The 26,086-nt window shown below is 39.0% G+C and overlaps 1 protein-coding gene across 13 annotated transcripts in view; it reads right to left on the reverse strand.

Annotated features, from left to right (window-relative positions):
* Nucleotides 1-1,333: 1,333 nt before the first annotated feature.
* MID2 (midline 2) overlaps nt 1,334-26,086 on the reverse strand; it is a 109,248-nt gene continuing 84,495 nt past the window's right edge. For 7 of the 13 annotated variants that reach the window (XM_086386672.1, XM_086386673.1, XM_086386671.1 and 4 more), the window contains 5 exons: nt 17,073-17,200; nt 15,736-15,969; nt 9,049-9,210; nt 7,083-7,290; nt 1,334-6,238 (listed from right to left, as the gene is read on the reverse strand). In XM_086386672.1, coding sequence (XP_086242798.1) covers nt 5,836-6,238; nt 7,083-7,290; nt 9,049-9,210; nt 15,736-15,969; nt 17,073-17,200 — 1,135 coding nt within the window. In that variant the 3' untranslated portion in view covers nt 1,334-5,835. Of the gene's footprint in view, nt 6,239-7,082; nt 7,291-9,048; nt 9,211-15,735; nt 15,970-17,072; nt 17,201-22,129; nt 22,378-26,086 lie in introns of those variants that run through there. The other 6 variants (XM_086386677.1, XM_086386678.1, XM_086386676.1 and 3 more) reach the window with 2 other exon arrangements.

Here is a 26,086-nt window from a genome sequence, read left to right on the forward strand (position 1 = left end):
TAACCAAGAGGCAGTTGTCCTAGACCAGAGATAGATGTCTGAGAGGTGGTATGGTGTTCACCTAAAACAAAATTCACAATATAGGAGGTGGCGCATTTGTCACTCTGCTTATCAGGTTCTAATTCTATTCAACCAGCACTTACTAAGTATCTCCTATGTATAAGTCTGGTAAGAGCTTCCACTCTCATACCTGTGTCTCCAGGAAAGGCTTCCTTTTACAGCTACCACTGCTGCTAAGTCACTTTAGTCGTGTCCGACTCTGTGCGACCCCATAGACCGCAGCCCACCAGGCTCCCCCGTCCCTGGGATTCTCCAGGCAAGAACACCGGAGTGGGTTGCCATTTCCTTCTCCAATGCATGAAAGTGAAAAGTGAAAGTGAAGTCGCTCAGTCGTGTCCGACTCTTAGCGACCCCATGGACTGCAGCCTACCAGACTCCTCCATCCATGGGATTTTCCAGGCAAGAGTACTGGAGTGGGTTGTCATTGCCTTCTCCAACAGCTACCACTAGTAACTCTAATTCATAGATCAATCATTATTTAGGAAGAATTATTGAGTTGGATGGGCTTCCCAGGTGGTGCTAGTGGTAAAGAACCCGCTTGCCATTGCAGGAGACATGAGAAACACGGATTCAACCCCCAGGTCAGGAAGATCCCCCTGGAGGTGGGCATGGCAACCCACTCCAATATTCTTGCCTGGAGAATCCCAGGGACACAGGAGCCTAGTGGGCTACAGTCCATAGGGTAGCAAAGAGTCAGACACGACTGAAGCAAGTTAGTGCATGTGCACACACATGCACACCACACATGCTACCCCAGCTCTGGGAGATCTCCTAACTCTCCCAGGCTCCTCCTACAGGCCAGGTGTTTAACAGCAAGTTGACTCACATCTGGCTCTATCCTGACCTTAACCACTAGGTTCTAGTCCTGGAGAAGGGAAAGGCTACCCACTCCAGTACTCTGGCCTGGAAAATTACATGGATACAGTCCATGGGGTCGCAAAGAATCGGACACGACTGAGCGACTTTCACTTTCCAGCACTGGGGTTTTCTTTGTTCCCTAATTCCCAGCTTCTGGCCCAATCACTGAAACATGAACGTGCCATGTTTATATTGGGCCTTATACCTTCATTTCTTTAGTCTTTCTGACTGTATCCTGCTCCTGAAACCAAAGTCTTCATGATTGGATCTCAATATCCAGATGTTCCAGATCCTCCCTGCCTGAATCTTTACCTATTAATACGGTAATCAATCCCCCCTGTCATTTCAGTAACTCGGGACCTTCTTCCTTTCAATCTTCCCCCAATTCAAACTTCAGCGAGAGACAATCAAGAACTCATGAATACATATATATTTATTTAATTCATAATATAGCATTTTTGGATGGGCTGGGATATTTTAGAGGGATGAGGCTGTGTAATCCGCAGATGCTCAGGTTTTTGTCACTAGGAGAGACACTATTGGTCCAAAGCTCCCAGGGCAAACAAGCCTGGGATAAAATATTTGATAAAAAATAGTCCAACAATAGTCCAATAAATATTCTAGCCAACAACAACGACATAGCATATGTCTGAAGCTGGCAGATCAGACTGTAGAAGGCAGTTTCACCTGACCTGATGGCAGTCAACCTGGCCAACCTGAAATACACAGCCAAGTATAGCCCAATGGCTGTGAGGCTGCAGTTGGCTTCAGGAATTGAAATAAGTGTGGGAGAGGTTCTCATCTGTCAGCCTCACATTCTCCATTCTGTAGAAGAAATGGTATCAAATATTTGCGCTTATCAAAAAGTCCATTCGTGGATTGCTCCATCCAGGTAGTCATATATAAATATGTAAACCATGGAAGCTTAGAAAATTCACCTAGTGTATTTTAGCTGAGAAGAACATGGACATGATTTTGCTGCAATTTGAAAGTCACTGCATCCAGAGTTTACACAACAGAATCACATGATAAAAACACATACAGATGCAGTTACTCTTACATACAAGTAGCCAGAACTCCAATGTGGCATTAAAATTTCTTTCATATGTCAAAACATGTTTAACTTTATTGTTATTTTTGTGCTTTTTTCAATAAGACAATATAAAAAGTAAAAATAAGCATAAATTGCAGACAAAAGAATAATTTGCTAGGAGAAAGGATTGTAGGAGAACAGACTGAGGAGAGCAACAATGAAAACTTATGCAGTCACCTTCCATGAAGATGTTAAATAAAGGTCTTACTTCCTTTGTCCAACTGGGTTTAGCTAGAGGTAGTCAATGACTTCTCCTAAGGTACCTGGAATTGCCAGAATTCTATGAAAGTCCTTAAGTTTACTAAAGTATCTGGGATTCACCACATCCCCACCATTTTTTTTTTTTTGGAACGTACTTTTCATTATTTGGCTCAGAAACTTCATTGCTTACCCCAAACCCAGTTTAATTTCCTACTTTATTCAGTAGGCTTAGCTCTGAGTGATTTTTGGCAATAACCAAAACATAAATCCACATTCAAAGAACAGAGTTTGAAGAGACTGAAAAATTATTGAAAACAATTGTGCCACATGCTCCAAACAATTCCAAACAATTCCCCAAGAGCTTTTGAGGAAGACAATACTCATTTATATGTATGAGTTCTAGGACATTTGCAAAATAATATCAGTACAGCTCAAATGGAGTAGCCAAGCTTTTCTGCCCAGAAAACACCAATATGGATACCAGAGTACAACAGGGAAACTTTGATTATTCATTCATTCATACATTCACGCAATTAACATTAGCCAGGCAACTACTCTGTTCCACACACTATGTCAGGTGTTAAGAATACCACCACAACAAAAAAGACACAACCCCTGCCCTCAAGGTATTCACAGTCTAGGAAGGAGGATGATTCTTAAATATCAAACCTTGGTATGCATCAGAATTACCTGGGGGAGCTTGTTAAAAATGCTAAATTCCACTTATGTGCCCAGACATTTTAATTAAGTAGATCTAGGTTGGAGGTCTACTTTAAAAATCAACTGTTTTAACAAACACCAAAAATAGTTCTAACAGGTGGTCTGAGGATCACACTTTGAAAAACACTGTTATACAATGTGATTATTGCTGAGAAGGGGGCATGATCATGGTGCCATGGGAGCTCCCAAGAGGAGAACATAACCCAACCTAGGGGTTCAGGAATTAAATCTATTGTGGGGCAGAAGTAGGGAAAGGTAGCCCAGGCTAGAGTCAAAAGTAGGGTGGAGACAATGAAGCTTTGTCCTGGGGCACTACAATATAAAGGCACAAAAAATGAATGGCATCGGAGACCCGAGGTTAAGTTAAAGAAAATTGGAACTGGAATGGAGGTGGAGTGTTCTGCATTGACAGCATTTTCACACTATTCCCTTAATTTAAGAACAATTCTTGCTGTTTACTCTAGACATCAAAAAAGTTACTAATGTCTCTATTCCAGGCCCAGAGAACAACTTGTGTAAATAGTTAAGCTTGGCTAGAACGATCAATGTGAGGGGGAAGGTGGCAAAAGATGAAGCTGTGAAAGCAAATAGGGACTTGAAAAGCCAAACTGTAAGTAAGTAACTGGGACTTTCTATTGAATGCCAGTGAAATGTTTTATGAAGGGGTTGAAATCATCTGTTTTGTTTAAGAATTTGGGCATAGGCCCTAGAGGAGAGAGAGACCCAGAGTTAACTTGGAAATGAAAGACATCCATTTAAAAGCACTGCTACACTGTATTGGGGCTGAGGCTGAGCAAAGGAGAGTAATATTTGTTGCATACTTAGCAAAATGCCATGCTTCATAGTTAAGTATGCCATACTAATGCCATACTTAACTAAATGCCAGGTGCTGTGCTAAGCAGTTTACATGTGCTATCTTTTTTCATCTTTGCAAACAGCCTTGTGAGGTAGGTATTACTGTACAGAAGAGGAAACAGCGGCTCAAAGAAGTGAAGTACTTGCCCTGGGTCACACAGCTAGTAAATGGCAGAGGAAATAGATTATTTTAATTCAAAGGCTATGATGAGCTTTCCCACACAGCAAACTATTTCCCAGCACTGCTGAATCTTACTGAGGTTGCTTGTTTCCTGATTAGCACTAAGTATGTAGGGTTTTTAAAACCCCAAATACTGACTTTGCCACTAGATAGGTAAGTTTGAGCCTGCCATCTGTATCTGAATCAGTCTTGCTTTCCGTGTTAGGTGTAAAAACAGTACAAAACTGTAATTTAGGGGATTTTTATAGATATTTTGTCTCTCCTGCAGAATACGAAGTCATTTGACAGCAGGAACTGTGGATTATCAATATGTCAGCTCTAGCGTGGTACCTGGCATCTAATAACTTGTTGAATGAATGAAGGAATGAACACCTACCAAGGTGGTGGAAAGGAAGAAGGGGAGAAGTTTTGGCATTGTTTCAAGGTTCCAATCTGGGGGCTTGTTACAACTACCATGTTATATGACAGTAATATTTTCACAACTCCCAAGAAGTAGACTCTTTGAAGCCGACTTAGCTCCTGAAAGGAGAAAGCTCTGGTGCTGACACTCCAAATTACAGAAGAGGAACTGACAGAAGCATCAACCATAAAGCTTAATTCCCTTCAATGATTGCAATAAGGACTGGGTTGAAGTTTACATCTGCATTTGCCATGAAGGGTTGGCTAAGCAAATGAATAGTGTAAACAAGATCAGGAGAAGAATGATTATTCAACCTGTTTAAGAAAACAGACTATTCTCAGGCATTCTTAAGCACTTCAGAAGTGTTTTATCTGAAAATATAAGTCCATTTATATGGAAATAGTTGTTGCATCTACAACACTCCATTCTTATTAAGTAAAGAAAGCCGGTTCCTAAAGAACCTCCATTATGCAACTCTTGTTTTTTTAAGCCTAATTCTAGCAACTGTATGCTACTTGAGACTAGTAAAACTGTCTTTGAAATATTCTGTGACAGAATTTTTAACAGTTCAGACAAACTTTCTCCATTAGGTAGCACCAATGAAAGTGTGCTACACATAACACAACTACCTGGATCAATTTTCTACCCAGCAAGAGCGTCTCTTGTGCAGTCTTGTCTCCCCAAGTCTCCTAATCCAGTCTAGAGCTCTTCCCACCATCTGTGTCACTATTGCATGTGCATGTGTGTGTGAGCAGAGGGACGAATGGAGGGATGAATGGGGGAGGGGAGAAATGATTTTGATGTTCCCTTTAGGGGACAAAAATGGATGGTATAATTTATTTTCCCTTCCAATATATTTCTCACTCAAATGAGTAAATTAAAAAGCTCATTATGTATATATAATTATAAAATGAATATATAATATATATTATTTATTCATTTTATATATATATATTATATATACACATACATGTTTTCTTTATAATAAATCCTTGATTGTAGGTTTTCATAAAAAGCTACATATAATATGGGATCATTTGACATTTCAAAATTCTACTTGACCAAATCAGCCAGTACTAGAAAGGCTGACACATCCCTGCTTTCTGGCTGGCTAGCCCCTTGTTCAGAGCATCTTTATACATTATTTACCTAGAATTCCTTCCAATATCATTTATACTCCTAAATCACTGGGAATTTTGAATTCTTCAATGACAAGAGAAGAATTCTCCAAATTTGTTCTCCAGTGGCTTGAACCCAGACTACTCATAATTTGTTCTGAGAAACTCAATACATTAATTCAAATATAAGCTTTAATGCACAAAAATTAAATCTATAATATCTAGTTCTTTTGGATGCTTCAAATGAACTTCATTTTTGTATCGTGTATATTGGACACTAACTGAGGTTTAGGAGGGGAAGCACTGCTGAACTGGAGAGCCAGTGAATTATTACATGCTCTCTTGAAACTTAATGGCAAGCTTTCATCCCAGAAACATAAGGGGATTCTTGAGGCCTGCAGTTGCATTCCTGCCGCTCAGGGTAATCAATAAAATCTGGGGCAGGCAAGCCAGACAGGATCATTAGGGATTTGTTCCAAATTGTGAATGTTGGACAAACGGGAAGAATGAAGGTCACATCAAAAGTATGAAGATGGAGAGAGTTAGCTGGGTCATAGAAAGACAGCATGTTGTTGTCATAATCCAGAAGGACACCCAGGCGCTTCAACTGTGGAGGCACGTCTACCAGCATTTCCTTGTTGTTATGTCTCACTACGAAGTTACTATTGCATCGCGAGAAGACCCACGAGGAGGCGTTCTTGCCAATCCATTCATTCTTGGGAGCTGATTTATAGGCAACGCCAACTGCATACCTGTGAGACAATGGAAAGGAGATTACATCTATTCATGATCTGAGTTATGCTAGACACCATTGGGCTTCCCTGTGGCTCAGATGGTAAAGAATCTGCCTGCAATGCAGGAGACCTGGGTTCGATCCCTAAGTTGGGAAGATCCCCTGGAGGAGGAAATGGGAACCTATCCCAGTATTCTTGCCTGGAGAAGCCCATGGACAGAAGAGCCTGGCAGGCTACAGTACATGGGGTCGCAAAGAGTTGGACATGACTGAGCGACTAAGCACAGCACAGCACAGACATCATACAGGACATCTAAGCAATAGAAGACACGTTTCTTCCTTAAATAGTTTATATTTAGATCCATAACAATGATAGCACTAGAGCTTTAAAAAAAATTAGCAATTAGAGTGCTGTAATTTTCAACTCCTAGCTCAGTATATTTTCCATGATTTGATTTTTTTTATTTTTACCAGTATTATTTTATTTATTATTATTATTTTTTTTTACTTTACAATATTGTATTGGTTTTGCCATACATCAACATGAATCCACCACAGGCGTACATGTGTTCCCCAATCCTGAACCCCCCTCCCACCTCCCTCCCCATACCATCCCTCTGGGTCATCCTAGTGCACCAGCCCCAAGCTTCCTGTATCCTGCATCGAACCTGGACTGGGGATTCATGGGATGATTTGGGGGAATGGCATACATGATTTGATTTTTTAAAAACTGGAACGTTTTTCTAAGAGTGGTTTCCATCACTTGCCTTTTAACCTTGACTTACTGGTATTATACTTATACTATCAAACTGAATCTCCCAGGAACCTAACAACAGGGGGAAGGAAAAGTTGGATCCACTCACCATGTGGAGGACCCCATGACCACCTCCCAGTAGTGGCAACCGCTGTCAATGAATATATTTCCTGCTGCCCCATAGCACCCAGTGCCACTAAATCTCTCTGGAGTATGGCTCTTCTTCAGAGAGCTTTCTTCCTTCTCCATCTGCAATCCATCATTGGAAATCTTCAACTTCTTGTGAGTCATTTTGGGATCCAGTTTAAAGGGTTGGCCTGAAACATAAAGTAGAAAAAAAAAAAAAAGAAAATGCATGAGAAAGTATGTTAGAATTCTCTCCTGTTTCTGCAGGACCATCACTATCAGAGGAACCTAGACATAATGATCATTCTTGAGTCAGTGAAAGCTGACTGGTGTTTGGATTATATGAAAGAAGCAGGACAGAAGCCACTGTTTTCTACAAAATAAAAATAAGCTGTCCCCCCTTCATAGACTATCAAGTTAAAAGGGGCTCTCAAGGTCTCCTATTCTCAAATAACTTTTGTACTTTGCTTTATTTCAGTGGATGGTTTGGGATTTGAACAGATTTTAGGGGAAGGAGTATTTCAGGTAAGGCAAAGTGAGGGGATAGATGAGATAATTGCTGCTTGGTGGCAGAACAAAACACCTGAGAATAACTCAACTACAGGACAAATTGTTTTGCCCTGTAATTACTGGGATGTAAATAACATCTAATAGCTCACTTTGTTAGAGTGATTGTTGCATCATCAATAATTAGAGAAAATATCTGTTGTGTAGGATCATTCCCAACAAAGAATTCCTTAAAGTCATATGACAAAAGTAGTTAGTTACTAGGAGCCAACAGCTGGGTATGGCAAGAGCTGTATAATACAAAACACATCTGACAGACACCGTTGGTCAATGTAACACCCACCCACTACTTTTTTTTCTCTTACCTGCTTTTACTGTAGAGGCAAGAAAAGCTAAATACTCAAGCTCCTAGCCTCCCTTGCTGCTAGGGGTGACTAAGAAGATAGAAGCAGAAGTCAGATGGGGTGGAGGAAACTTCTGGGAAAATGCCTACATTCTTGGTAAAAGGGATAGTCATTGAATGTACCAGTGTTTTCCCCCTTATTTCTATCTTGAAAAGAAATGTCATTTGGAGGTTGCAGTGGGTAGGTTGGGACCATGTAGCAATAAGCCAACACATAAAAGGAGGCGGGGTCTTGGTCTTTTATGACATGCACCAGCCCTGAACTGCCTACCTTTGAGCTTCTTGCTATATGAAAGAGAGAAAAAAATACTATTTGTTTAAGCTGCTCACAAATAATATTTGACAAGCTAAATTAGATGGATTTTCCTGTCAAAAAGCATTCCTAACAGGTTTGGCTTCTCTGAAGGAGAATTTTACCAGAATATTACAAACAGTACTCTTTTACTCAGTTGCACCCCAAGTATGAAGGCAGAATGCAGAGAAAAATCTTCACTGGACTTTCCTGGTGGGCCAGTGATTAAGAATCTGCCTGCCAAGGCAGGGGACATGGGTTCGATCCCTGGTCTGGGAAGATTCCACATACCGTGGGGCAGCGAAGCCTGCGAGCCACAACTACTGAGCCTGCATGTTGCAACCAGTGAAGCCCATGCGCCTAGAGCCTGTACTCTGCAACTAGAGAAGCCACTACGACGAGAAGCCCGTGCATGGCAACTAGAGAGTAGCCCCAGCTTGCCACAACTAGAGAAAGCCCACATGCAGCAATGAACACCCAGCACAGTCAAAAATAAACAGACAAAAAAAACTCTTCACTAATATCCTCCCAAGCCATCAGCTGTTTTCTGTATATCTCTGTGTCCACATACCTCCCAGGGGCACAAACAACCCCCCTGGCCCAAAGCACAGACTCCAACAACAAAGCTTCTCTACTTGGTGCCTCTGCCCTCTTACACTGCTGTTGGAGGTGCCAGCGTCAGGCTAAGAGTACTCGCTGCTTAGGAGGGCAAAGCTACTGTCTCCTTTTGCGATCACCACAACGTACTGTTTGTTTTGAGTCGGGTAGGTTCACTGTTCCGGCTGCCTGCTTGGTTTATGGCTTTAACAATGAAGATGTAGCGTGTTCCACTCTGCAGTCCGTGGACTGTGTAATGGTTCTGTTTGATGTTGGGCACGATCATCCAGCTATCCACAGAATTATACAGGCCTGTAATGTGGGGAAAGCAAGGATGTTAATGTAAAAAAGGCAGGATGAGAAGCATACTGAGTATTCATCACAAGCCCCCCTAAGCAAATTTCATTTTGTTTTGAGTCGTGGAAGACATAGGGAGATGAATCCCCTCTGCTTCTTTTCTCCCACAGAGCTAAGCTTATGCCAGGCTTCTTGCCTCTGGTAATTGAATGTAAGCACTAGTGAAAAGTTACTTCAGTTTTCTGCCAAAGAATACAGGGGAAACTTCTACACAAAATCACAGAATCACATCTTTCATAGCATCTCTAGATCTTCACCCCAAAGGTTCAATCCTCTGAGATCTGAGTCTGACCCTTGAATGGGTAGAGCAGAACAGAATAACAAGGAATCTCAGAGCCAAAAGGCCAACTAGACACCATATTTCCCTCATTGTACAAATAGGAAACTAAGAGAGAAGGAAAGTGACTTGCCCAAGGCCACAGAGAGCTGAGAGTGGCACTGAGAGTAGAACCCTGGTCTCTTTAACCTAGTCCAGTGTTCTCTCCACTACACTGCTCCACAATTCATGGAGCAAACAATGTTCCTTTGTCACTGCAAGGCAGCAAATCTTTCAAGGCTTATGATTCAGCTCTCCCACACCATTCTCACCCTTGCTTCTAATCTTGGTGGGCTCCAAGGTGTCATAGGGAAGCCAAGGAGATGACATGATAGTCAAAGTAAAATAGCATCTCCTTACTTCACAGTACTTGTTTTACCCCTCCCTGTTTCTGATTCCAATACTCATTTGAGGTTGGGCAGTCCAGGAACAAATTTGTTTTCTGGAACCTTCTTCCCTTCCAAGTAGGGAAAGGGACCAGAGATCTAGGTTTCTGCTTTTGAAACTCTTTAGACCATAAACATTGACTTAAACAGAGAAAAATATACATAATTAAAAACATGTATTTAGCTAAATTTTGATAAAAGAGGGATCGACATTCCAGTCTGTGAATTTACACTTATCTCTTCTGTTATCTGCTTTTCACTTTAACACTTTTTAACCATAATTATACCAGAGGATGGAAAAGAAAGGGCAGAGAAAATGGCTGGTGGATTTAGTTATTTCTATGCAGCTTTAGTAAAGATTAAAAATGAAATAATGATAATCGATTTGAGAAAGATATGATCAGGAAGGTTTTGTAATTAACTTTGGGGGAAGTAGAAGTCTAAATTAAAACTAGAAAAAGAAGCATAATGGAGTACAAACAGATATGCTATAGAAAGAAGAATAATTGGTGGCAATGTTCATTGATTCTCATGAAATGCCAATAAGGATGAGGGCCAGAAAAAAAATGTTGGAGGGCTTGACTGCCAGTGTATCAATGCACAGTATGAGTCATAAAATACATATTAAATTTTAACAGTAGGAGGGAAATATATGATCTTTCAGGTATACTTATACCAATACAAAACAAAAAATCAAAAGAGAAAACAATCTTCACAATGAAGTATTATGCAGCTATGAAACAAGAAGGTGGGAGATTTCTATGAACTGATAATGGAATGATTTCCAAGATATACTGCTAATTTTAAAAATAAAATTACAAAAGAGTATAAGTAGTATGCTACCTTTTTCATGCAAGAAAGAAAGGCAAATTAGAAAACCTACATTATTTGCTTAGATTTACAAAGCAATAATAACAACAGGAAAGAAAAATCAGAAAATAATGAAGCTGGTTACGTACAAGGGATGGGGGTAGGGGAAGAGGATTAAAAGAATGCAAGAGAGAATGACACTTCTCTGAGTATACCTTTTTTTTTTTTTCATACCTTTCCCTTTCAGAAATAATGTTTTAGAAATTTAAAACATTAAATGACACCAATATGAATGGTAAGAGTGGGGTCTAAAACTGAAAGCAAACAAACCAAATGAAGCCACCTGCATTTCAAATGTCAACAATCACAGAAAAGGGCAAGAAGAGAACTGTCAACAGATGCTCCAGTATTGTTTGTTTTTGTAGCGGTATGGGCAACACCATTCTGAAACTATTTCAGATATGCTATGGGATTGAGTAAATGAGTATATGTGTTGATGCTATTGGGAGCCAGGGTTCTCACTGTGGAAGTAGGAACATCCAAGTGTGAAACGGGGGGGCGGCAAGAAAGAACCTGTGGGGATGGGCTGGAGATATTGGTATGAACTCGTTATTTCTAAAATGTGTATGTGTATGTGCATACACGTGTATGCATACATGTGTATGCACATACACAGGTGGGTACATGTGTATGTGGGTACGTATATTATGTGTGAATATGTATATGTACATGGGTGTATTGTGTGTGTATTTTCTAGTACCCAGGTCTTGGTCTCTAATAACATCCTGGGATGTAAATGGACCAGGGTTCCTTGGAAAAATGGCTGATTTCAAGGCTGGAGCAGGGTATGGTCTAAAATGAGCCAATAACCTTTTGTTATGTTGCAAAGTAAGGAAGTGCTCAAGAAAATGATGGGAGAATATAAGGACTCAGCAGTCAGCTTAAAAAGCTCCAACTGGCTAAATTTGGGCGATCTGAGCACCAAAATAAGTAAGGGCAGTAAAGAATTATAAACGAATGAAAAAATAGAATTCATGAGTCCGTACTGAGAAGTAAAAATATAAACAAATGAAGGATGAGACTTTGCTTACAGTAAAATGCAGAGTGGCAACTTGTAAATGTGGGATGGGATGCTCACTTGGAAAAATCATTATTTTGCCATCATCAGAGTAAAGTTTGGATCAGGCGAGAATTATTGATTGATGCTAAAAGAGGGATGGAAGTAGGATGGATTTGATGAGGAAGCAGGATATTTTTATGGCCTTAAAGTATCACTGCACAGATTGATTATTAGTTGCAAAGGGAAAACTAGTAACTATGCAGAGAAGAAATCAGATCACACCTTTGATCAGGTGATCAAAATCAGCATCACCAGTGAAGGGCATGTACACATTGTCTCCTGATGTGATATCCTAAGGAGAACACATCACTTACGTGATGGAAGCCAAAAATGCATAATCTGAATACAATCATGAGGAAACATCAGATACACTCAAGGAACAGCATAATAAACAAACAAAAGGGAACTTTAAAAAAGAATAACAATGTCATTAAAGACAAAGAAAGGCTGAAGAAATGCTCCAAATTAAAGGATGCTACAAATATGACAATTAAGTCCAGTACCTGATTCTAGACTATATAGGACAATATCGGGTTCTATATGTCATAAAATATATTATTGGGTCAATGGTCAAGACTGGAATATGAATGGTGGATTAGTTAAAAGCACTGCATCAACATCATATCTGTTAAAGTTAATAACTGTACTGTGGATACATAAGAGAATTTCTTTATTCTTAGGAAACACATACTGAAGAATTTAGGAGTGAAAAGCTATGATGTATGTAATTTACTCTTAAATGGTTCAGAAAAAAACATAGTAATAGAGAATGTTAGCAAATGATAAAGGAAATGGGATAAAGTATTAACAATAGGTGAATCTGGGTGAAGAGTGTATGGGTGTTCTTTGTGCTAGTCTTGCACACTTTTCAGTAATTTTGAAATCATTTCTAACTTTTAAAAAGGTAAATATATTATTCTCTGGGTATCACTGAGACTTAGTGAGATGGGATTTATCACTTATTTATGGTAATGGAAATATACACCTTGTTCAAAAGGAAAAGACCACAATATGGAAATCCATGAACCTGTGTGTAAATGGGCATAGAGAGCATTTGCATGAGAACAAGACTGAGGGGAAATAGAAGTTAATCTTTGTGACTGTATGTTACAGACTGCCTGGCAGCCAGAAGCTTTAGCCAGTTGCTTTTATAATACAAAATGCAAAATTGAAACAGAGGAAAGAAATACAGTAATGGGGAAGACTATTATCCAAACATCTGTTGGAATTTTCACTCAGCCAACAGTATCATCTGAAACACTATTGGCCTATGTCCATTTCAAATCTTACATGAAGTGGGAAGAAAGTTCAAAATAAAGGAGAAAAGCTGAAAAAAATAAAGAGAACTATTTCTCCAGACAAAATTCTAACCAACAAGGAAGAAATTTCTGGTTAAAGAAAATGTGGAGTTTTACTATTTTAAGATTCTTCATATAAATGGTATCATGTAGTATTTGTCCTTCTGTGTCTGGCTTATTTCACTTAGCACAATGCCCTCCAGGTTCATCCATGGACCTGCATGTGGCAGGATTTCCTTCTTTTTAAAGGCTTAATAATATTCCATTTTATGTATATACCACATTTTCTTTATCCATTCATCTGTTGATGGACAACTTTTTATATGTCAATCACACCTTAATAAAGTGGTTTTTAAAAGAGAAAATGTAGGAAAACCTCAAGGGAAAGTGGCTCTCACAAATAGAGTTCAGTCAACAGTGGCAGGCCAGACCAGCATGTAGGACTGGAATCTTCATGAATATTTATTCTGAGTAAAATAGTTTCAACTTATCTGCCCATTGCCATCCAAAATTTTGCTTCAGGGTTCTGCCTTTGTCCCTGTCTTATTCCACTTTTCTATCAATGATCAAAGGAGGAAGACATAGAAGGCAGGCTGGGAGGGAAGGTAAATATATTGGGAGGCAGGAACTCCCCCCAAAAAATTTAGCTGGCTGGGTAAGGAGTCAGAACTAATCAGATAAAAATGTCCCTAGGAATAAATTCAAGATGTTGTATTTTAGTGTAAACACTCAATTGTATAGGAATGGGATTTTGAGTGCCTAGGGATTTCAGCTTACTATATGTTCAGTCAACACAATAGTCAGTGTGGCTACTAGAAAAAAGGTATAGGGTAAGGGGATATCAGCTAATACACAAAAGCAATAATTCAGCTATCCTCTGTGGACTAGGACTAATTGGTAGCTAGTTTAATTCAAGGGGCATTAAGCTTGAAGTCCGAAAAGCTTGGGTTCAAATCATGATTCCCTCAGTTTGTAGCTCTGTGATCTTGGACAACTCATTCAACTTGAGCCTCGATTTCTATGTCTATAATTTTATAATTATAAAATAATTAATATCATCTATTTCATAAGGCTAAGGGAGAAGTCATGAGGACCAAATGAGATAACATATATGGGAGTGTCTGTAAATGGAAACACATACATATGTAAATTACTATTATTATTATTCACTAGGAGGAAGTCTTGGGCCTTTTATAAGGAAGCACTGACAATTATTTATAGCTGTACAACTGAATGGGCTATTTTGCTAGAATTTGGCTATCCATTACTGGAAATGTTTGAGCAGAGACAGAACAACCACCTACAAGGTATCTGGTATAAGGGAAGAAGATTTGACTAGATGACTTCTTAGGTCCCTTCTAATTCTAAAATGCTATGATCTTATCACTATTAAGAATTATCCTTTAAGCTTTTCTTTACAAAGGACTATCTATCCTTGAAAATAGAGGTAACAGCGTTTTGGTCTTTGTCACTTCTTAGACTTTTTCTCAACTCCCAGGAGACCACTGCTCTCCCCATATCAGGAAAGAAAGAAAAGCTCAGTTACTGGCTTTAAGACTTTCCAGAGCAGGAGAAGCCACTGTAAACATGTGTGTTGGGGAGGCCTTAGCATTTTGCAGCTTCACAACCTGAACAAACACCCAGGAATGCAGCTACCAGGGCCAAGTGGCTTAGGTTGGAGCTGCACGAGGCAAGTGTTTTTTTTAGAGTTGGACCCCAAATGTCCTCTCACCTCCCCACCCCGCCATGTGGCCCTAAATTGTCACAGGATGGGAAAAGGAAGCTTTCAGGAGGGTTTCATCAGAAAAACTCCTTCACACAGGTCTGTGAAGTCAGACACAGAAGCACAAACACAAGATAAAAAGAAAATACTAATTTGCAGCTATGCAGATGCAACCTTAGTGTGTAAGTTGGTTCCAATCTTGAATTCAGCTTTAATTTTGCTTTCACTTCCATTTTCTCCAGCAGGTTGAGGGGAACTTGCAGCTTGAGTTAAGGTCCTATGTCTTGTTCCAATTCATCAGAAGATAAAACCATAACATGTGAGCTAAATGACTGCTTTCAGAACATCTTTCATTTGGTGGCTCACTGATGCATTTTTATATTTGGTGTAATTTTTGGAGGAAACGGAGAAGGGATAGAGGGAAGAGTGACAGAGGCAGGAGGCTTGTCACTTATTCAGTGATAAAAATGGGTACAGTAAAGGAAGCAGTAGTCTTTGAATGTAATGTTTTTTACCATGATAATGAAGTGGAAGAACAGTCAAGAAGAGAGATGTTCACACACATAGAATCAGCAATGATTGTGACTTAACTACTCAGGAACGAATTCTGAGCTGTGTTCTGATTTCAGAGAGTGGAGTGACATGGATTAACTCAAGAAAGGCTAAGGATTACATAAACAAATGGGAGTGGCCCCAGTGACTGCATAGCAAGGAAATACACAACTTGCTTGTTACCCATCAGTAAGGTCTTTGCAATGTGCTGGGGGAGATTGCACTGTCTACACAACACTATACTACACAACCTAGCATGTCTTACAAACACTTGCCTCGTGGCGCCCCGGCCAATCTTGAGCAGCTTACTGCTTCCTTACATTTCCTTATCTCTGGCCACAGGCCCCAACTACACCATGACTTACTGATGAAGTTAGCCTGGCCAGTGAATATGGTGTACTGAAGCTCATAGGAGCTGATGCTGAACTCATCATCCGAGATCCAGTGGACCGTAATGGTGTCATGGGAGGCAGTACAGAGTTCCTCTCGGATAGATGGTGGGTTGGGGGCTGTAACGAAAGGTGGAAAAGAAGGTAAGGAAAACATACTCTCTGTTCTAGCATTTTAAAATTGTTACTGTTGCTAACCAACCCAACATCTCCTGGAAAGGAGGTTTTCTTAAAAAGAAGCTTTAGATTGCACATACCACACAACCTGAAGTCAAGTGCTGAGACCTCAAGTTCCCCTAACCACTTTTGTTTTAATGATATAGGGATATTAGGCAAAGATCTAAGCCTAAGTTACTCAGTAGACCCACTGGCTACTCGGCCTGCACTAACACATACGTAGCTATTAGAGCAACGTAGTCATGTGTTTCCTTATTATGTGGCCTTCAATCTATTTCTTTTTATTTCAAAATAAGTTGTATTATATATTGGCAGTATTAATAGGGATTTTGTGCAAATTAATATGAGTTTCCTCATCTGTAAAATGATGATAATTAATGATAATTACCTCACAGATTCCTTGTAAGGAACATGATGTAAAATTAATATATAGTGTCTGGCTTAAAGGAGATGCTCCATCAACGACACCTATTTTAATATAGTAACAAAGATAACTACAAACACAAAGCTATTGTGTGTGTACATTTCCTCATGAAATGATCATTCAAACATCCTGAAGGCAGTCAGTATTTTTAACAGACAGGTTGTTGCCCTCATTTTCTAAAATTCTCTCTGCAAGTCAGATATTTCTTACATTTTTCTTTCTATTCTGCTAATTCTTAAATTTTCTTACAAGCATTTCGGTGGTACCTGTACCCATGTGAGAAATTCTCTAATATTCTTTAATTACTACCCAAGTTCTACCCCTATAACAGGCGACGTTATATTACTGACAGGCTCGTAAGGAGAAAACCATCAGCAACTTTTTGTTTTTTACCTTTAAGTAGGGATGATGTGTATACTTATTCTGTCCTTGGAAATATTTGACAAATAATTTCTATTTTATGTTACATGAATTAAAATATATTCTATCTAAAAAGATATATGTATCATTTTAAAGATTATAAAGGCATTTTTATAATATTGTCCTTTTCAGATTATTTTAAAGTAAAAGCCTACCAAAAGAAAAGGACTAAAATGGAAGGGAAAGCACAGTATTTTCACACCTGTTAAATAATCTAGCCCCTCCAGCAGTTTCTTTTCTCTGGAAAAATCTAAAGCAAAGTTTTCAAAGGCATCATTAAAATTGATGTCTGGAATCAGAACTTGAGAAGATGCAGTTGCCATAGCGACCCTGAAAGAGAGAAAAGTGCATCAATATATATCAAAATAGATTAGCAACCTTTATCCAATGTTTGACTTCTGGTTTAACAAGGTGAAGATAAATGACTGGTAGGACTTGATTAAAATGAAAAATATCATATCTGTCCTTTTCCAATGGAAAGCATTTAAATTTTAATAATCAGGAACCAATTAAGGGTTATACCATATTTATTCACATATGTTCACTCCTCAAACACACTCCCCCATCCTGTCTTAATTTGAAGAAGTAAATACAGGATTTTTTTCCCTCTGCATCATTTTCCATCTGGCAGGCAACATCAAAACTAGACCTCTGAAAGCTTGGTTACAGCAGTTTGAGAGATTTTTTTTCTCCCCCTCTTTTTTTTTTAATGTTAATCAACAACCCAGCATGCTAGGGCTTGGTTAAAATCTTCCCCTAAATACTATATTTTGTTTGATCTTTTATAACATTTACATTTAATTTTATTGCTCTCTAGTTATATAATGCTATGCTAGTTTTATCTCCCTAACTAATTGTAAGAGTCTCAAAAGCAGGATCCGCATTTTATACCATGGTCCCTAACACAGTGTTGGACACATAGTGAATAAGTAATTATTGAATGACTAACAACACCACCACAAATGGTAACTTTCACTGGGCATTCAGTATGTATAAGACACCATGCATGCACTTTACACACATTATCTAAGTTACTCCTTACCATAACCCTGTGTAGCAAATGTTATTTCCATTTTGTAAATGAGACATAGTAAGGTTAAGGAACTTGCTCAAGGTCACACAACGGTCAGAAAAAAAGAAATATAACTGAACCCATGTTCACTGGATTCTAAACTCTATACTTAACCATGTAGACAGTTACTTTAAAAAAAAAAAATTAAGGTATATTTTTACATACCTCAGCAATTCTCAAAAATTTTTCCACATCAGAATTATCTCTAAGCTTTGATTGAAACATACATATTTAGGCCCTGTGCCTGACCTGAATCAGAGCCAGTGAGAATTCTTGAGCATGCAAATAACAGTATGGAAAGAAACATTAACTTGGCAACAATATGCACCTTAGAGTGGAGAGAAGAGACACTGAATGTAGGACGACCAGAGAGGAAACTTGTATGGTGAACTAGTTTTAAGGGGATGAGGAGTTAAACAAATACATCTCCTCATGCACGGATACCCTGTTACACATCTACGACAATAGCTTTTGGCTGTTTCTGAAAATAGAGATGTTGCGGGAATAAATTTCAGGCCAGGATAAACAAGTGAAAGACTAATGTAATGAGAGCCCCTGAAGCATTTTAGGCAGAGGAGTGATGAGTGCAAATTTATATTTCAAGAACAATACTCCAGCTGCAGTGGATGGGCTGGAGGGGGTCAAAACCAGAGGCAGATCAGGTTTTTCAGTTGTCTGGGAATGAGCAGAAAGTAAAGTGGTGACAGAAGAAGTATAGACAAATAAAACAGAAAGTTAATTCATAAACATGAAAATGAATAGCCAACAAATATATTTAAAATCCCAACTACATGAGAAATCAAAGAAATGTAAAGTAAAATGAGATAGCATTTATAATTATAAATAAATGCATCATAGCAGCTTTTCATGTCTCTATTAAATAAGCCTACATATTTTTATTAGGACTGAAAATGATTCAGATTTTGGAGGCCAAATTTAGCATTACATGTGAAAATAGGTTCAAATGTAAATATTCTTTGATATTACAGTTCTAATTCATAAAAATTTTTTAGTCTATGAGTTTGGTTTTAATTCTTAAGCCTTATGATCACATAATTTACAAAGTTTGTGCTGCTGGTATATCTCCTCTAATTTAATCCTTCTAACTGAATTGGCTAAAGCACCATTACTAATCACACATATACAGCAGTTCTACAGTTGTATGTTGTTTTTGGATAGCTGTTTAAAAGACAATTCTGAATTATAACTTGGTCTGACTTAGTAAAGCAAAGTTTGCTACTGTATCTTGTCACGCTGAATTTTAAAAACAACTGACCTTATAGATTATCTATAAAAATGGATAATCTATAAAGAGCTTAAATATTCTTTATTTAGCATTATATATAAACCACACTAAAATGCCTTTCATTAACTAAAGGGCAACATTTTAGATACAGAGAATTTTAATTAAATTGGCATGTACTGTGCTTAGTCACTCAGTCGTGTCCAACTCTTTGCGACCCCATAAACTGGAGCCTGCCAGGCTTCTCTGTTCATGGGATTCTCCAGGCAAGAATACTGGAGAGGTTTGCCATGTCCTCCTCCAGGGGATCTTCCTAGCCCAGGGATAGAACCCAGGTCTCCCACATTGCAGGCAGATTCTTTACCATCTGAGCCACCAGGGAAGCCCAAGAATACTGGAGTGGGTAGCCTATCCCTTCTCCAGGGGAATCTTCCTGACCCAGGAATCAACCTGAGGTTTCCTGCATTGCAGGCAGATTCTTTACCAACTGAGCTGTCAGTCATTAGTAAGGGGGAAGGAAAAGCTCTCTCAGTTAAAATTTTATTTTAACTGAAGTCCTGGTTCTTAATACATAACAATGATTAATTGTGAGGAAGAATTTCAGACCCTGTGAGAGAGACCAGTGAGAAAGATATTTAGGTTATGTAGATTATTCTCAAGCCATACCAGAGTTAGCTATCTATTCCACCTACCACAGAGGCTATACTTGAGCCCATGAAAATAAGATTTAGATATAGAGAGCTAGGAATCATCAACAGCTAGATGGTAACCAAAACCCTAGGAACTACAAGTCTGCAACAGGGAGAATATGCAATAAGAAAAGAAAACAGCTTAAGACAGAAACACAAAGAACAACAGCATTAAGGGGATAGGTCAAGGAAGAGTTGCTCACAGAGGCAAATGAAACCAGATATGTAGAGGGAAAACCAGGAGTGTTCTCAAGCTAAGGGCAGAGAAATTTCAAGTAAAAATGGTCAGTAGGGACAAATGCTAAGAGACCAAGCAAGATGAAACAGTAAGATAAAACAAAGAAATGTCTATTATAATTCAGCAACAAGTTATTCATCAGGTGACCCTGAAAAGAATACTTTCAATAGTGTGGTAGTGGCAGAAGACATTTCAGGGAGTTGAAGACTGAGTGGGCATGATAACATACAGTGGTCTCAATATGTTTTATCTCTGCTCTCATGAAATTCCACTTAAATGACAGTCAAAGGGAAAAAAAAAAAAACACCGTGAACCCACAAAGACAAAGGGAATGGAAAAAGAGGTGCAAGTAAGATATTGTCAACAAATGTTTGGAAACTAGAAAGGGAATGGATGAGTGGTAACCAACCACAGAGCAGAGAAAGCTGGATCAAGAAGGCAACAAGATGAAGCTGATTTAATGTCACAGACAGTTGAAGGTTTGCATGAGAAACAGCTACACTGTCAGATCCACTCAACCAGAGACTATGCCTCTCTCATCCTGATGCCAAACTAAAAGCAGTCTTAAAATCCTTTCCCTGCTGGGCTCCTGGAATAGTGGCAGTCAGACTTGTACCCTTCATTGCTCCCCTCACTCCCAGAAGCAGGAGATTGGTGGGTTCCTTCCAGGGCTAACTAAGCCAAGAGAAAACACCAACAGAACTAACACATACGGGGTCCACTCAATAAAAATCTAACATCCCGCCTTAAAATCCTATAGCAAAGCTCACCAAGCAACAAAATGTTCTCATTCTCTCAGATATTCCAATCACCTTTTAGTGCTTAAATTCAAAAAGGCAGCGAAAAGCTCCCCAAACATTTAGGGAAAGACAGAAACTAACAGAGAAATGGAACATGGAGGAAACCAAGACAATGCAGTTTAGAAGACATTTTTAATGATCATTAATATCATCAGGAAGATAAATACAGTAAGTCCCCTACATACAAACCTTCAAGTTGCGAACTTTCAAACATGTGAATGTAAGTTCCATCAGCGTCAGGTGTGAGTGAAACTGTAGCTTGCCCTCCATCTCTATTGCTGACAATCCTTCAGCCCTAACATCTCCCACCTCCTCTCCCTCTTCCAGTCAGTAACTCTCACCTGTTCACTTGATGCCAGCCCCTGTATGCCAGCTGTTGTACTGTTCTACTGTACTTCTCAAGGTACTGTACTGTAAGATTAAAAATTCTTTGTTTTTTGTTTGTTTCTATGTATTATTTATGTGGAAAGTATCACAAACCTACTACAGTATAGTACTGTGTAGCCAATTATGTCGGAGAAGGCAATGGCACCCCACTCCAGTACTCTTGCCTGGAAAATCCCATGGACGGAAGAGCCTGGTAGGCTGCAGTCTATGGATTCGCTCAGAGTCGGACACGACTGGGCAACTTCACTTTCACTTTTCACTTTCATGCATTGGAGAAGGAAATGGCAACCCACTCCAGTGTTCTTGCCTGGAGAATCCCAGGGACGGGGGAGCCTGGTGGGCTGCCGTCTCAGGGGTCGCACAGAGTCGGATACGACTGAAGTGACTTAGCAGCAGCAGCAGCAACAGCCAATTATGTTAGTTGGGTACCTAGGCTAACTTTGTTGGATGTACAATTTGGACTTATGAACATGCTCTCAGATTGGAACTCATTCGTATGTAGGGGACTTATTGAAGTTTGTATACATAAAGCAAGGACAGAATGCTAAAAAAGAAGCAAGGATCAAGAAAGAGGTCTTATTAATAAAAATATGAATTCTTAAATTAAAAATGTAATAGAAGCATTGAATGAAAAATAAAGGAAACATCTTAGACCTAGAAGATAAAGTCACGGAAAGTAGTGAAGAACAAAAGTTAAAATTTTACATAACCTCCTGCTCATTCTGCCTCTGTAACTCAGCTTGCTCCTTGCAAAGTCTGGATCACTTAGGTCATGTAGTCTCAGAAAGTGGGGACTTACAATACTAGGAACTGGAGCTTATCTCACTCACCCTTGTCCAGATCTTTGCAATTGCTCAGCCCCTGAAAACCTGCTTAATCATGCCTGTCTGTGGAAAGGTCAGGCATCCCCCTCCCCATCTTGACTCCTGTTCCCATGCACAGGAAACCCCTTAGTTTAAACCAGCCTATTAGCAGCTAGTGTTGCCCACTAGTCTGTCTATAAAAACTCTGGAACCCATTTGTTCGGGGCTCAGAGCTTGGCAATGGCAACCCACTCCAGTGTTCTTGCCTGGAGAATCCCAGGGACAGAGGAGCCTAGTGGGCTGCCGTCTGTGGGGTCGCACAGAGTCGGACACGACTGAAGTGACTTAGCAGCAGCAGCAGAGCTTGGAGTGTTAACTCCTCCGGGCCCGCTGATGTAATAAACCTGAATTCTCCAGCTCTCTGAGTGTGGTGCTTGGTTTCTTGATTACTGGTTTCTGCCACATTTCTGGAGGCCCCAGTGAGATTCCAACCACACCAGCTGCCAGACTGGTGGCTCGGTCGGGCTGGAGTGAAGGAAGCCACTTCAAGTGGAATTGAGTGGAGAGACAAACAAGGAGGTGCACCACCTGATGGTATTTTGGGTTCTCTTTTGCACAGGCGTTCTGACTCTCCAGATGGCCAAGCCCTGACTGGACTCATTGGCGGGACAGACCAACACACCAGGAATGGCCATAGGATCAGGTAAGGCCCTGGGGCCAGTCCCCAGGCAGGTACTACCCCAACAGGTAGAAGAGGAGACTGATCACCTCCTTGGAGCTCCCAGGAAGGGAGCATCAGATAGGGAACTCAGGAGAAGAGAGGCATTGTGATAGCCTCTGGATGATTGCGAGTGCATGATTGCTGATTAAATGGAGTGAGAGAAATTTTTCATTTTGGAAACTGCAAAACCAATTCTTTTTGCATATGTAATTAAAAACAACTAGCTTGTTAAAAGGCCTGCCTAGGAAAAAACTTAAAGTTAACACTTTCCATGTCCTTGAAATACACAGCCCACTCACTTTGCCTGAGATCTCAGCCTTGGGCAAACTAGAACTTCAAGCAAAGAAAAAAAAAAAAGGGGGGTCAAAGAGATATTTTAAATCTCAAACAGAAAACTATAAGATCTCTGTCAGTCTGTCTGTCTGGATTTATGTATGTCTCAGTGTATGTCTTTGTTTTTTTCTGATATTGCTGAAGTTGTAAATGAGTTCTAATTTAATTGGCCTAAAGAAAAGTAAGTGCTTACAAATCAAACAATTATAAATACAAGAAAAATTAACCTAAATAAATGTCAGATTCATGAAAACCGGGAAATATTCAATATTAAATATCTAGTATTAATGTCTGTTTGCTAATCTAATAAGGAAGATGTATGTTTTTAATAAAGAAGATATAAAAAATAAAATTACATTTTATAAAGGAAAAAGAAAGTAGATCTGACTTACAGGTGGCTGTTACAGAAAGTTTGTGGAAAGTGGACCCTGAAAAAAAGTTTTGTGCAAGTTTAAAATAAATTTAATTAAGTTTACCTAAATGAGTTTAAAGTAAGCTGGTACAAAAACTTGAATTTTGCCTTTCTCTCTGATAAGAGGACATACTTTCTTCAGATGGTAAACTGCTTTTAATGATAGATTTATGTTTCTTTACCTCTTAATTGATCTGTTTTACATTTACCTTTGAAATCTTTTGTTAACTTTGGCTAAGTGAATAACCATTATTTCACAGTAACTTATATGATCCTACCTGACTGAGTGTTATAAACCCTTTTGACATTTATTGACAAAACTTCCTAAATAACTTGACTTCTAGCTAACTTTGGGATGCTTCAGAGGGCCCCTGAGACATCCCAAAGAGCTATTAAGCTACCTTGGTTTACTGGACATGTTAAATTACATGGGAAGTACTTTAAAGGGATGAGAAATCTTTTCAGGTTAAAATGTATGGTTGATGTTACAAATATCGATATCCTAAAATTGTGTAAAATTCATATAGATCTGATATGCCCTGATAAAATATGGTCAATTATAATTCTAGTTATCATATTAAAGTGTTACATATCACAACAATGACCAGGTTTCTTGGTCAATTGCAATTGGTCAGATTTAAAACATGCCTTCTATGGTTTTACTCTCATGCCTTTAGAAGAATACTGCTAGTTCTTCAAAATTTATGGAAAAGACTTTCTAAGATTAAGCAGATAAACAAATTTTGTTATTAACAGTAAGCTGGTACCAGACTAGAATTTGGTCTTCTCTCTGTTTAGAGAACAAAGTTTTCTTAGAATGCAGCTTTTGATAACAGATTATGATTGTCTTTGCCTTTAAGTGATTTATATTTGTTCTTAAAATCTTTTTGTTACTTTGGTGAAGTAAAAAAACATTATTTACGATTATGGTACATGTAGACAAAGTTCATTCTGCTTCTACAAAAAAGTAACCCCTCACAGTTAGACTTTTGCTATCTTGATGTCCTTAAAACATGGCAATAGTCTGCTCCTAAATCAGGGAATTAAAAATGGATAAACAACAGCTAAAAATCCAAGAGCCAGGGCTATGGGAAAACCAAGATGGCCACTTGGCTTTTCCCGGCTCCCTGACAGACCTCATTTTTATTTGATGGGCTAAAGCCTTCCCTGGCTACAGTGTTATGTCCTCACAATGAGTTCTCCAAAAAAAAATATGTTTCACTGAATATTAAGTTCTAGTTTTGTTAATTAAGGTCTGTGCTTACTAAGACTCACTTCTGAGATAGTTCCTTGTTATGTTATAGTGCTATGTTATATTGTTAATATGTTATATGTTAATGTTTTATATGATAATGTTATATGTTAATATATTATATATAGTATATATATGTAATATGTTATATTGTTATGTTATGTAATGTTATATAAAGATGATGCTGTGAAGGTGCTGCACTCAATATGCCAGCAAATTTGGAAAACTCAGCAGTGGCCATAGGACTGGAAAAGGTCAGTTTTCATTCCAATCCCTAAGAAAGGCGATGCCAAAGAATGCTCAAACTACTGCACAATTGCACTTATCTCACACACTAGCAAAGTAATGTTCAAAATTCTCTAAGCCAGGCTTCAACAATACGTGAACCATTAATTTCCAGATGCTCAATCTGGTTTTAGAAAAGGCAGAGGAACCAGAAATCAAATTGCCAACATCTGCTGGATCATCAAAAAAGCAAGAGAGTTCCAGAAAAACATCTATTTCTGCTTTAATGACTATGCCAAAGCCTTTGACTGTGTGGATCACAATAAACTGTGGAAAATTCTTAAAGAGATGGGAATACCAGACCACCTGACCTGCCTCTTGAGAAATCTGTATGCAGGTCAAGAAGCAACAGTCAGAACTGGACATGGAACAACAGACTGGTTCCAAATAGGAAAATATGTCAAGGCTGAATATTGTCCCCCTGTTTATTTAACTTATATGCAGAGTACATCATGAGAAACGCTAGGCTGGATGAAGCACAAGCTGGAATCAAGATTGCTGGAATATCAATAACCTCAGATATGCAGATGACACCACCCTTAAGGCAGAAAGTGAAGAACTAAAGAGCCTCTTCAAAGTATAAGAGGAGAGTGAAAAAGTTGGCTTAAAGCTCAACATTCAGAAAACAAAGATCATGGCATCTGGTCCCATCACTTCATGGCAAATAGATGGAGAAACAGTGGCTGATTTTATTTTGGGGGGCTCCAAAATCACTGCAGATGGTGATTGCAGCCATGAAATTAAAAGATGCTTACTCCTTGGAAGGAAAGTTATGACCAACCTAGACAACATATTAAAAAGCAGAGATATTACTTTGCCAACAAAGGTCTGTCTAGTCAAGGCTACGGTTTTTCCAGTGGTCATGTATGGATGTGAGAGTTGGACTGTGAAGAAAGCTGAGCGCCAAAGAATTGATGCTTTTGAACTGTGGTGTTGGAGAAGACTCTTGAGAGTCCCTTGGACTGCAAGGAGATCCAACCA

This window comes from Bos grunniens, chromosome X, assembly GCF_055505025.1.
Source record: "Bos grunniens cultivar Pamir isolate PY7600 chromosome X, Bosgru_T2T1.0, whole genome shotgun sequence".
NCBI classification, from domain to species: Eukaryota; Metazoa; Chordata; class Mammalia; order Artiodactyla; family Bovidae; genus Bos; species Bos grunniens.